Source organism: Plasmodium knowlesi, assembly GCF_000006355.2.
Source record: "Plasmodium knowlesi strain H genome assembly, chromosome: 9".
Lineage (NCBI taxonomy): Eukaryota > Apicomplexa > Aconoidasida > Haemosporida > Plasmodiidae > Plasmodium > Plasmodium knowlesi.
Window position 1 is genome coordinate 1505614 of NC_011910.2, and position 13013 is coordinate 1518626.

Genomic DNA, 13013 nt, shown 5'->3' on the forward strand with positions numbered 1-13013 from the left:
AGTACTTATTTCAACCTCCAATTCCTTCCTCTTTTTTTTTTTTTTTTTTTTTTTTTTTTTTTCCCTTAAATTTTAATGAAGGGGAAAAAGTGTAAATGATGGAAATATACACAGGGGCGTACCGGCGTGAGAATAAAAGCAGTTGCTTCAACACGCACATCATAGCCTTAAAATATGAAGATACATTAATATACAATAATTTTTTTTTTTTTTATTATTTCCCCACTTTTTAAAAAGTGCATTTCATGCGTATGTTTGTATACATACGTTGCGAACGAATGTACGTTTTCTCTCATTTGAAGAGGCAGGGGAGAATATTTAATTTTTCACCCAATTGTGTAATTATTCGTACTTGTGCGCGTTTTTTTGGTATCAAGGAGGGTACGCGTAGTTGCACATGTAAAGCGAGATTATTCGACAGTTTGTACATATGTGGTTATACGTATGTATATATGTATGTATGCGTGTTTTTCTTTTTTCTTTTTTTTTTTTTTTTTAAGTGTAATGGTTTTTAAAGACCATGTTTTTTTCCCCGCCATCTATTTTTAATTGTGTTTACTATCTTCTCATTAAGTGATGTTAATATTATAACAAAAGGAGGAACAGAAAAAAAAAAAATATGGTGGATAATGAATACCATGATGTTCTTGACACATCTGACGGAGTAAATCCTTTGGACGACATAGGTGACTAAAACAAAAACCACATCACTCACTTCGCAAATTCCAACTTAGAGATTGAGTGTACCAATTAAGAGAATTTTAGGGCAGAGGGAGAAAGCAGGAAAAGACTACTGCAGGAAAGAGCTGTTGTGCGAAAAGACAGCCACACTCAACACCATAGAACAAACAGCATCGTGCGTTATGTACCATCGAATGCGCCACGGAGCTTCCCGCCAAAGAAAAGAACTTATTCCTTGTTTGTCATTTGTGCCGTTTCGTCACAAAAATGTATGCATATACATATATATGTATGTATATTTTTCCTCCCACATGTGAACAGGAAGAAAGGCAACTAATTGGAATCCCCAGGGGGCTGCAAAAACTAAAAGCAACGCGACCCATGATGGCGGAAGGAGACACACAACTGACATGAAAGGAATCGCATCGAGAAGCGGAAGCATTAACTTGTACGATAACATAACCGATAGTCTGTCCAAATTAAAAACGATAATAAAATATGACCAGAAGAACGATATGGATAAGGGTGGGGGAGAGGCGCAACAAGGGAAAGCACACGAAGGAGGGCACTGTAAACTAGCTAAAGACGGACCTAATGATGAAGCTAAGTACCGTTTCTTGTGCAGAACGGAGACTACGAATGGGGATCCAAGTCACAGGCAAAAAAGGGATGAGAGGAAATCGCACAGAACGAACAACGAAGAGAAGGAACTGTTGAGGAGCATAGCCAAGGCGAATTCGTTAAAAAAAATAGAAAAAAATATAAGTCTCTTGTTAAGATCGGATGACGAAGAGGGGGATGTGGAAGAAGAAAAAGAAGAACACCATTATGACAGAAGTGATGAATGCGTGGCAGTGGAACCTGGCACAGTGTTTACATCGTTGCATGATTACGACCAAAGGGAAGTCTGTTTGCCAAAGCAACCCCACCCATCCATTGTACAAACGGATGGGGAAATCAGAAGAAAGAATTGTGATGAAGCAATCGAAATGGATAGGGACGTGAATTATAGGGTCAATGCTAATTCTAAAATGGTAGGAGGATTAGGCGGTCTGGAGAAAATTCCTCATTTTAGCAGCACAGGAAATGAGGACAGGATATGTTATAGCAAGGACCTGGTTCAGAGCGGGTATGCCAACATGGTCGATACGGATATGGCTCACAGCACGGATGGTCCTTCGTGGAAGAAACAATTGGATCTATCATTCCTAACAACGGAGGATCTTAAGAAGGAATTTAGTTTTTACTCCCTGAGCGAAAAGAACAGCGTGCACAAGTTTTCCCTTCATAATAATGACATGTTGGATCTGAGCCAAATTTCGAATTTTTCAAAATTTTCGAATTTTTCCAACGGGTTGAGAGGATCCAGGCGGTCCCATTTCGCCAAAGGGTCCAAGCCGAAAGAGGCACCGATGAGCGATAGCAACACGTCAATCAGTTCGTTCACCTTCAATGGAAATTCCAGCAATATTATTGGGAGAAATCTGGAAGGAGAAAACGAATCTGACCGACGGAACCATCATGGCGAACACGGAATCAATTCAGCCATTGCCCTGAACAGTGATCACAGTGCAAAGATTCAAGGCAGAGTTTTTTCCACCACACCAAACGGAATATATAATAAAGGGTTTAGCAAACAAAAAAAATCAGACACATATATAGCGGTGGATAATACTAGCAGTAATAGCGGAACGTATTACGAGAATAGTCTCAAAAGTAACAGAAGTAATTTAGGAACTAGTCGCCAGAACACGTTAGATGAGAGCCATAGGACTTACTTAGGTAGTGGAGATTTCTTTGATCCTAATTTAACTCAAACGAAGGTGGACAGAAATGCCTTGCCTGGTCAGGTAATTTTTCACACGAAAAATATTGAAATGAATGAATCGTTACATAATATAAATGCTAATGGGACAAATCCGAATGGTAATTCCAGTTGGATAAAAAGTGGTGAAAGGGCTTCCTTAAAAAACAGTGGTACATATATGAGAAGAAATTATCTTATCCAAAACAACAGCAACGATGTAGAACTGGCCCATTCACAAATGAGTGCAGGAGTTAAGGAAATCACAACTGATCATGTGATGGATCATGGAGCAAAAGAAAAGAGAAAAGAAAACGTACACCTCGGGTTAAACATCGACTTTGACAATAATATTTTTAAAAACTACAACAAGGAGAAGAAATTAGAAGAAGGTAAAAAATGTGGTAGTGATGTGGAAGGACGATTGCCTTCTGAGGAAGGGATGAGCGAAGTACTTACCCACGCTGCTTCATCAGGTAAAGCTCCAGTGAAAGATGAAGCGGATGGTACTCTCCCCATCAGTGAAGACGATGTGGATAGAAAAAATATTAATGAAATTTATAAAAAAATCAACTCTATTTCTATGCTCAATGATCTTAGTTTGAATAAGCTGGAAAGCCTCAATAGCAGTATTATGGACATATATACAAAAAATAACGATGAAGGGAAATTCCTCGATGATGTAATTTTGGACGATAGTATTTTTATTAAGTCTAACACTCTCTACGGAGAGGAAGGCAGTCCTCATGCTGCCACCGCTCAAGCGGACCTTCCCCCCGAGGAGTACAGAAAAAGGTTTTCCTTTTCGTCTGACCCAGATGTGGCGGATAGCCTTTTTAAAATTTCACTCAGTTGCAACGAGGTCGTTCTCCCCACCTGTGAAGCCTCTCGTTCAAGGGGTGAAACTGAGTCCACGCATAGCAATCGCCCAAAGGTGGAAGAAGCGAAAACGCAACCACCTCCAATCGTTGGACATACACCAAGTAATGAATGCGAAGTTAAAACAACTGATTGTCAGTTTAAGCAACGTGGAGAAGCGAGGGAAACGTCGAAATTTAGAGAAACCATAGAGGAGCAATCCCAACGAAGGAGCAACTCCATTAACCATTTGAAGGACAAGTATAGCAAAAGGAAGGATGACACGATGGAAAATGAAATGAAGTTGTTCGAATCCCCTTCCCAATTAGATAAAAATTCGTTGCTCAAAAATACGTTGACATTGCAGCGTAGTTATAACAATATGGAATGGAGAAAATATAAGACAACCACCTTGGACCAATTCAGAACCCCTTCCACTGATTACCTACTTAGTGGAAAGGATCAGATGGAGAAAAGTATTTTTTCCCGATCGTCTGTCAACAAAACGGACAGTATAAATAGTTCTTCAAAACAGGGCATGTATAAGCATGACGATAGATTATCTAAAAACGAGGTTGATAATCTGCCAAACTTATTTTTAAACAAGAGCGTATTTTCGAAATGCGCTGACATGGTCAGTAAAACCTCAGACATGAACAACACATTGAAAAAATCATATGATGAGGATGCTTCCGATGATCCGCATGCATGTCCATCAAGAGGAAATGACATAAGGAGTGATTTGAACAGTTTTTCGATTAGTAATTATTCTTGTCTCACAGGGAAGACAAACAAAAGGGATCAGATTAAACAAGCCAATTCCTTTTCATCTGTTTTTCCGCATGATGATAAGGCGAACAATGGAGATCCTTCTCACTGCTTTCGCGGCGGCACCAACGGTGGAATGAGGCGCAAGAGAAGCATAAGTGACTGCGAGGGAAAAAGTGCAAATGCGTATAATGATAGCAGTGTTGACAAAATCCACGGCGACAATGCAAATGGGTTGAGAGACAGTTCTGCGTATGATACACTGGAGACGAAATGGGCTATCGGGGGTAACCGTCCCGAGGCTCAATGTACTGATGGTGAGTCTGTCAGTTGTAGGAATAACATGTTAATCGGTGCAAGTGGAAGTAGCATGCAATGGAGCAGACAGGGCGAAGTGATATGGAGCAAGACAAAGGAGGCGAGGGGATCCAGCACAGAGTCTCGTGGCGTGCCAAATGAGTTGGACATATCCAAAAGGGCAAGTCATTGCGCAGTTAACCACCTTAGTGGTTCATGCGCAGAAGATGGTGCTGGGTTTATTCCCCACAGAAATGAAGACACCACTCATATGCGCAACCTCTCCTATGACGGAGCGGTGATAAATGGAAAAATGAGACAAAGTCAAAATGATAATCCACGTTTTTTAAGGCAATTGAGTAGAGGGACTGACTGTGAAGAATCTTCATCTGTCATGAGGTCCAATGGGAAAGAGGTACGCCCTAATGAGGGCAAGTTCTGTCCACTCGATAAGAACACCACTCTGGAGGGGGAAGAGGTATCCCCAATGATGAATAACAAAAATGTAGATGGAATAAACTACACATCGCAACGTTCGAAAGATGATGATATTAAGCACAGTGGGATGACAAGCATGGGAGATATTATCCATTTCAGCCAGAACAACTCCTCCATTTTTTTTTTCGACAACATACATAACTCATCGGAGTATGATTGCATTCCGAAGCCTTTGCATAGTTCGTACTTTGAGAATAAGCGTAAGATCTCTCGGGAAGGGAAGGAACTAATTGAAGAAGACCAAACGACATTTCAATCGAATGGAAACACATTTGAGAGGATCACCAAAGGGAATGTTTGTAGAACATCTCCCCTATCAGACGGCAACTCCCTTATCACACGCCCCAGCATGAATGAATGCTTACGTTATCCAAGTGGGGAGAAGGAAAAACATTTTGAAAAGAACATAATGCGGCCGGGGACAATACAGAGAAAGATGAGCAACGAAGGGGTACCTGACAGACAAGGGTATCCAACAAATCAGACTACATCATGGAGGGGATTGCAAAGAAGTAGTAGCAGCGTGTTGGTTAGTGGATCTAGTGGAAATATCACACCATCTGTGGGTTTTGTCGATGATCCCACAGTTAAGGAAAACACGCATGACGATGGAAATAGCGGTGTTGGTGTAGTTATCGTAGAACAAGGCGTGCAACAGAAGGGTCACACTGATCAGAGTACCACCACGCGTAGTGATGAGACAAACGAACGGAGCTTCGAACAAGTGCAGTTCCAAAAGGGTATGGAACAATCGAGAGAAAAAGGGAAAGCGGAAGATAAGGCGTCATGTGATGCGCCAGGCGAAGGTGCGAATGATGTATTAGAAACTTGCAGCACCAGTTACTCCTTTGAAAAAAGTGAAAGGAGTGGAATAAATGAGCAGAAAAGGGAAGAAGGGAAATCCTACCAATATGTACTGAAGGAAGATTACCAAATATGTGAGCCTGCGCAGAGAGGCGGTAGAAGCGTAGCAACAGAGTATGCCTCAATAAATGTGGAAAGAGGAAATGTAGCAGATGAAAATATAGGAGGTGCAAATGGAGAGAAGAGCAACACGAGGAAGGTAGCAATTCCACCAAGGGAGGAGGAAAGAAGAAAAATGCATCCTAACTCCTACGATGAAGGAAAAAATAATAGAAGGACATCGCCCTGTAGTGGACAAGGAAGAAACACATTTCCTGGTGAATCAAAGTGCGTTAACGGTTACACAGGAAGGAAGGAGAGCACAAATGGATCCCGCCCCAATAGTATGTCCAATGATGTGCATGAGAATAGCGAGATTCGGAAGGAGCATCAGAGCAATGACAATGAAGAGGTTTCCTCTGGGAAAAGTGTCTATGCAAATATGCATCTGCGTAGTGGTAGCAAACGTGATGATCATTCCAATCCCAGATATTTTAATAACAAACCGAGTGTGGATTATCAAGTAATGCAGGACCCAGGGGGGAAGACCACCGACTACATGGGAAGACAGAATCATGAAGAAACATCTAGGAGGAATACACAGTACACTAAAAATTCAAATGCCTCTTATGGAAACCCCTACAGATGCAACAGTGGTCATGCGGGTTATATGAAACAAGGTGGACACATCTATGAGCATGCTTCTGATGAATGCGAAACATTTTTATCACAATGTGGAGAGGAAAACTACACATCACACAAGGGTAACATCAGTGATTACCCCCAAGGAAGGTATTTCAGTAAAGGAAAATGGGGAGACGAATTTTATCCTAATCATTACAATGAGGAAGTGAGAAATAAGGGGGAAATATCCAGGGGTGGTGCATTAAGTGAAGATACATATCTCGGTGCAGTTAATCTAGAAGTGGTGGAACAGAACAGGAGCGAAAGTCGCAGTGGGAGATGTATGCATCAGAAGGACGAGAAGGACGAACATGGTAACGGTTTTCAATCAGAGAAGAATTCGATGAGAGATAAAAATGCGTATGAGAGGAACGACTCGTTAAATACAATTCAACCTTACCGAGTGAACCACCCGAGGGAGGAGGGGGAAAGGAAGATAAGTGCGCATAACTGTGGAAACGGAAGATGTTCTCATCCAAGTAACATACACACAGAGGGATATGGCCGAAAAAACATAAAAGACATGGACTTGAAAAAGAGTAACGAAATAATAATGGCACCAGACCGTTTGCAAAACGTAACTGATTCAACCAACCTTGAAAGGATGAAAGGGAGGAACACATATGATTACGCCGGTGAAAATTTCCCTCAGGAGAGACCAATACAAGATTACCCTTATGGTAGATGCCAAAGCAGAGAAGGGAATTATACAAACGAGCAGTTCAGAAAAGGGGACAACTGTCCTGGTAGACCTATTGTAGAAATGGTTCCAAGCAGGTCGTATGAGTTAAAAACGGATGAGCAATTTGAAGGAGCCATGATCCAACACAAGTACAGGAAAAACGGAACGCAGCATTATGAGGATGAGACAAGTCAGCCGACTTATCCCTTCACGGAAATGCTCCCAAATGATAAAGTTCATTCTGGTCATTTGGGTAGTCTTTCAAGGGAAGAGCAATTCGTCAAGCGCCTTATGGAAGGAAATGTTCGTGATAGGTATAACTCTTTGGGGGGATGCGAAGGGTATGAAAATTGGTCCCAAAGGGAGGGAGGGATTGTGGAGGGGGACAAGGAGAGGTATGGTCCCAGTTGGAATCGCGACGGAGAGTACCAACGTGGCGAACCTTGCGGAAATTACCACGGGGAGAAGCGCTACGGAAGTCACCACCACCCTCTGTACGAAAACTTGGACGAGCACAGTGCGATGGTTTCCCCGCCAAACAGAGTGGAAAAATCGAAAACGAACGTAAAAATTGTGGACCATAATTATTCTTCCGTTGGGAACCCCTATGGAACAGATTTTTACGGACCAGTTATGCCAGATGGGGCGTATGTAAAGGCACACACATCTTACGTGGCCTATGGGGGGGGATGGAAATGGAAGGATAGCAGTACACAACCCGTTGGATGTGCACACGTAGAGGGAAAGAAAGAGACCATTTATAATTATAAGGAGGCACATTTAAAATGTGACATGGTAGGAGAGATACATGAAGGGAAAAACATGGGTAGTCAAGATTATTATGAGCAATGCTTACACGTGGATGGAAGAAGCGACACTGCACTTCCGCACGATTACTACTTCGATGAAGGTGCGCTAAGGGAAGGTGCGCTAAGGGAAGGTGCGCGAAGGGAAGGTGCGCGAAGGGAAGGTGTGCAAAGGGAAGTTGTGCGGCGGTATAGTAAGTATGCCCAGGAGGAGTTGCACAGGAAAGGTGAAAATGTAACAATGCTCCATCCTTCTGGAGTGTCAAGGGATGTAGATAGTCACATGGGTAGAGTAGTTCCCGCCCCGTCATGTCAATACAGTGGCAACAACAGTGGTGGGCCAGTAGCACTTCATTACGATGTGAAAAGAGAGGATAATACGCATGGATTGACCCCCCAAATAGGTGACGACTATCCAAATGAAAATAAAACGTGGAATTGCAGAGAAGGAAAGAATGAACTACCTTTTCGAAAGGCCAACACAAATTATGAGTATTACAAGGTGGCTAGAGACATGGGAACTAACCTTGATGGTCGCATATTTAGACACTCTGATGGAGACACAATTCATAGGGGAGGCATGTCAAGAGGAAACTACCAGGTGGATCACAATACAAGTAGTACCAGTGGAAAGGATGCCAATTATAACGAATTGCTTTACGAACTGTTTAGAGAAAATATAGATAGCCAAGGGAAGGAAAAGAACACCCAAGTTCTAAATAAAATTATGGAGGTTATGATGAACATACAGAATGATTTGAAGGACATGAAGTGTAAACTAATCAGAAAGAAGAAAAACGATTCTCCAGGGGGGGGAGATGCTCCAAGTGAGGATAGTGGTGAACCGAAGGGTCAGCGTGATCATCCGTGCAACAGAAGAAGTAATGAAAGATGTGGTCGTGAAGGTGAAAGTGGTGAAGGTAAAAGTGGTGAAGGTGAAATTGGTGAAGGTGTAATTGGTGAAGGTGTAATTGGTGAAGGTGTAATTGGTGAAGGTGTAATTGGTGAAGGTGAAATTGGTGAAAGGAAGGGCCAATCCAAATGCCTTGATAGCAGCCCAGACGAACGCTCCTCCTCTCTGAATAACCGAGAACAAGATGCGAATCTGACACCCGTCCTAAAGAATCTGAACTACGAAGACGTGAAGGACTCAGCTATGAGCAAGTCGAATAGGTTATATTTATTCAGCAAATTTTTCACTTCCGTTTTTTCTGAGAAAAATATGAAGACGCATAATTTTATTATGTTTAATATATACAACACGGATCAGAAGAGACAGACCCACAAAGTGTCTTTGTTCTTGGAGAGGGACTACAACGACATCTACAGTCTGGCGTACAACAACTTACTATTCTACTCCTTTGATTGTTACAACTTCTACAAGTATATAAAAAGCAAATTCCAAGGAAGTTACAAAATATATGAAAATTCTACCTTGTGCCTTTACATACAGAATAATTACGAGACCAACTTGATTAATAGGCTTTTTATTGAACAGAATAATTTGCACAAAAGCAGGTTTCACTTAAATGAGAAGAGGATTTTGAAGACCTGCACCAAGTATGTAGTGGAATCGTTTCTCTCCCTTCTAGATAAGCAGGTTAACATAAAAAATGTCATTCCTTTTATGAAGAAGAGGAACTACGAGATCGACCAGAAGAATTTATATTTTTTCATCTCGAGGTTTAACTTGATGGATAAAATTTTTAGTGATTCCCATGGCTTCGAATGCAACAAAAAATCGTTTGAGAAATTCTCCCCCAATATGAGAAATTTCGCCATTTTTTTTAAGTACATACGGGATGCCTCCAACTTTTATGACATGCTGGTTGGGGCGGAGGCACCGCAGGAGGCGACTTCTGAGCCAGGTTGCCCGACACACCCCACCAACGATGCACCTACCACGGATTATGCCCCTTCTAATCATACCTATCGGCTTATCATCGTGGCCCTGCACAAAGGGAAATCGTTCCACTACGACAAGGCTCCCATGAGTAGCTTTATAAAATCGGGGCAAAGTGATATGCACCAATATTATAACAATTACGATTCTATGTCTTTCTCCAATGATGAAGTGGTCCTGTTCAACCTATCCTATGCAGTTCCCTTTTACTACATTGAATACTACAGGGATTAGGTCCACATTCAGTTTGTATAGAGAGACATCACATTCGTAGAGGCCCCTTTTTCGATTTTTTTTTTTAAAAATTACTTAATGTGTAGTACCCCATTTGACATTTTTTTTTTTTTTTTTTGTGTAATCGTTTCAATTTTTTTTTTTTTTTATTTAAATCCTTTTCCATTGCATTTTGAAATGTACTGAGGGATTCCCCATACTGGCACAGTTTGTGCATTTTTTTTTTTTTTTTTTTTTATTTCCCGCCCTATTGGTATACCTTTGTTTTGATACTTTTTAAGGCAGAGCAGACCAACGGTGTGTTGATATGGGGCACTGCTCCCTCCACTATGTTTTTTTGAATAACTTTGTAAATAACTCCTCCCATTTTTAATAATTCTGCGACCTTTGCACAGTTGCGACCTTTGCACAGTTGCGACCTTTACACAGTTGCGACCTTTACACAGTTGCGACCTTTACACAGTTGCGACCTTTGCACAGTTGCGGCGTTTGCATGTTTGGACGTTGCGATGCTCAGTTTGGTAGACATGTTGGGCACGCCTCCCCCGAGCAGCGTTCCGCTTCTGCGCGTCTTTTTCCTCCAAATTGTCCCCTTTTTTTTAGCCCTTTTTTTGTACCTACACTAGGGAGTTGCCCATATAAGCAGCGGCAGGAGGGGGCGGGGGTTATGACCAACGGATATATATATGGACGTTCCCCTCGTGGGAGTACTTCTTGGCGAACTTTTGTTGCAACGTAGATGGCCTAAATATGTGTACTTGTTTGGTTTCCTCTGCGCAGGTTACTCTTTGTTCACAACTCTCTCTCCAAAAAATTTAACTGTTGTTCACTTTTGTGCGCACGCTAAAGTGTGTGAAATTTTGTCCCTATGATTATCTGACTGGATAAAAGGCATAGATTCATCCCATAGCAAAATTAATTTTTTTTTCTGTAGGAAGAATATATGTGTCCTCGATAGCTTCAATATAGACGCGGAAAAAATTAATTTACAGGAAAAGATGGAACGGCATAGTTACTCTTTTGTGAGTTGTAAATCTGTTGTTGCTCGCCCTTTAGGTGGTCTCCCTAAGATGAAGCAAAAAACGTTGCTCAAAATTTCAATGCATCTTTTTCTATTTTGTTGTTTGTTAAGCGGTCTAGGAATGGCTTTGACGGTTTCTTCGGAAGAATCCCCCCCCAGGGACAACTTCCTATCCACCTGCATGAATGTCATTGACGCGTTAACATTCTACCAAGACGAGTTGCAAAAGTATAAGTATGATGATATGTGTGCGCCTTATCGGTACATAGGCAATACAGTTTTGGAGAAACACAACTTGAGTAATTACAACTGCTATGCGAAGATGCAGAAAGCGTTGTGTAAACTGAGCTACACTCTTGTCGCGACCCCTGAGGGGGAGAGCGACAAAGGTGAAGCAGATGAAAAAGTTGAAAGACCCCACACGGAAAGTACCAATGAAGAGAATAGCACTAATAAGGAGCACCCGGAGGAGGATTTCCCAATAGAAAGGATGGACGATACTTGCAAAAGAACCAAGGATATGTTCATGTCCTTGTTGAGGAAATGTACCGAAAGAGGATACGCAGACCCCTTGACCCATTGTGCTTCCTTGGATATAGAAAAAAATGTCATCTCAGATGGAGAACTATTCTGTGAGAGTTCGTTCGAAAGAAAAAAAAATGTACAGGAAAATGAGAATCGCAAATCAGTCTACGTGAATGGTTATAAAAAGGATATAACTGAAACATTCCATTTTGAGGAATACCAAAGAAACGACTGCATCGGTATGGTTAATCTGTACAACACCTGCTCCATTGTTAGAAGAAGTGTCTTTGGATATAATTCTCTCAGCCATTGTGCTGAACAAAGTGAAAAGCACTTTTGCAATAGGAGGCTTCAGAAAATGGAGGATAAAAATTATATATACACTTGCTCAGATGTGGTTTTGCCTTATTTGTTAAGCGCAAATAATAAGGAGAAGACGTACAGCCAAATGTGCCACGACGTAAAAGATTACGCAAACATGTTGAAGAATGAAAAAAATGAATTTTTAAGGAGAAAAAAAGAAATACAAGAAAATGTGAAACATATTAAGCTAACACAAAAGTTGTACAAAATTACGGAACATATTTTCCAAACTCTGCAAGAGGAAGTAGAAAAGTACAATCCAGATTTATTTCATCTGTTTAATCTTTTGAAAAACGCAAAGATTATGCTTCCAAATGAGTACATGTTAAAATTGGATGAAATAGCTGATGGAATGATTCACTTGGAGGATGGAGTGAGCAAAATGGTGTACCCCAGCTTGGATGAGAACAACATTCAGGAAAACGTTTTGCTCGTTAATGAAGCGAAGTCTTCCATAGAGAACTTGCTTACCTTGCAAGAGGGCATCGTGGCCACGGTTAGGAAGGTTAATGAGTACATTCGTAAGGCAACCACAGCAACAGCAATCGGCGCAATAGGAAGTTCTCCCCGATATAGGGCTAGCCCGTTTGGCAATCGCGCGAGCCTCGTAAGCTTGGACGAGCTAGAGAAACTGCAAAAAAGGCATGAGAGCATTAACAAAAGAGTAGAAGAATATGCTGATAGACGCAGCCACTCCATTTTGCACGACCATAATTCCATGATGAAAGATTTCCATAACGATATTGAAAAGCTAAATGGATTAATTGAAATTTATACTTCGCAAATTTCTTTGCTAATTGGTAAGGGGTTACTTGCATGATCGGGAGAGGTGTCCATCTGCTCATCGTTCCCATGCGGAGCCACACCGCCCACTACCATGAGACATCCTTGTGTGTATATAAATTGTGTGCGCAACTTTTTCGCAGTAGCATGAGTTAAATTGTTTTAAAAATACTAAACAATGTATGAACAATGGGTGAACAATG

At 41.4% G+C, this 13013-nt stretch overlaps 2 protein-coding genes across 2 annotated transcripts; both read left to right on the plus strand.

Moving 5' to 3' along the window:
• Positions 1-619: 619 nt before the first annotated feature.
• Positions 620-10118, plus strand: PKNH_0934200 (conserved Plasmodium protein, unknown function; the record flags this gene model as incomplete). The annotated part of the gene is made up of 2 exons (XM_002259331.2): positions 620-686; positions 1003-10118. The coding sequence occupies 2 exons, from the start codon at positions 620-622 to the stop codon at positions 10116-10118; spliced, it is 9183 nt and encodes a 3060-aa protein (XP_002259367.2).
• A 998-nt stretch (positions 10119-11116) lies between these two features.
• Positions 11117-12847, plus strand: PKNH_0934300 (conserved Plasmodium protein, unknown function; the record flags this gene model as incomplete). Its single annotated transcript, XM_002259332.1, has 1 exon — positions 11117-12847. One exon carries the CDS (start codon positions 11117-11119, stop codon positions 12845-12847), a length of 1731 nt encoding a protein of 576 aa, XP_002259368.1.
• Between the last annotated feature and the right edge of the window lie 166 nt (positions 12848-13013).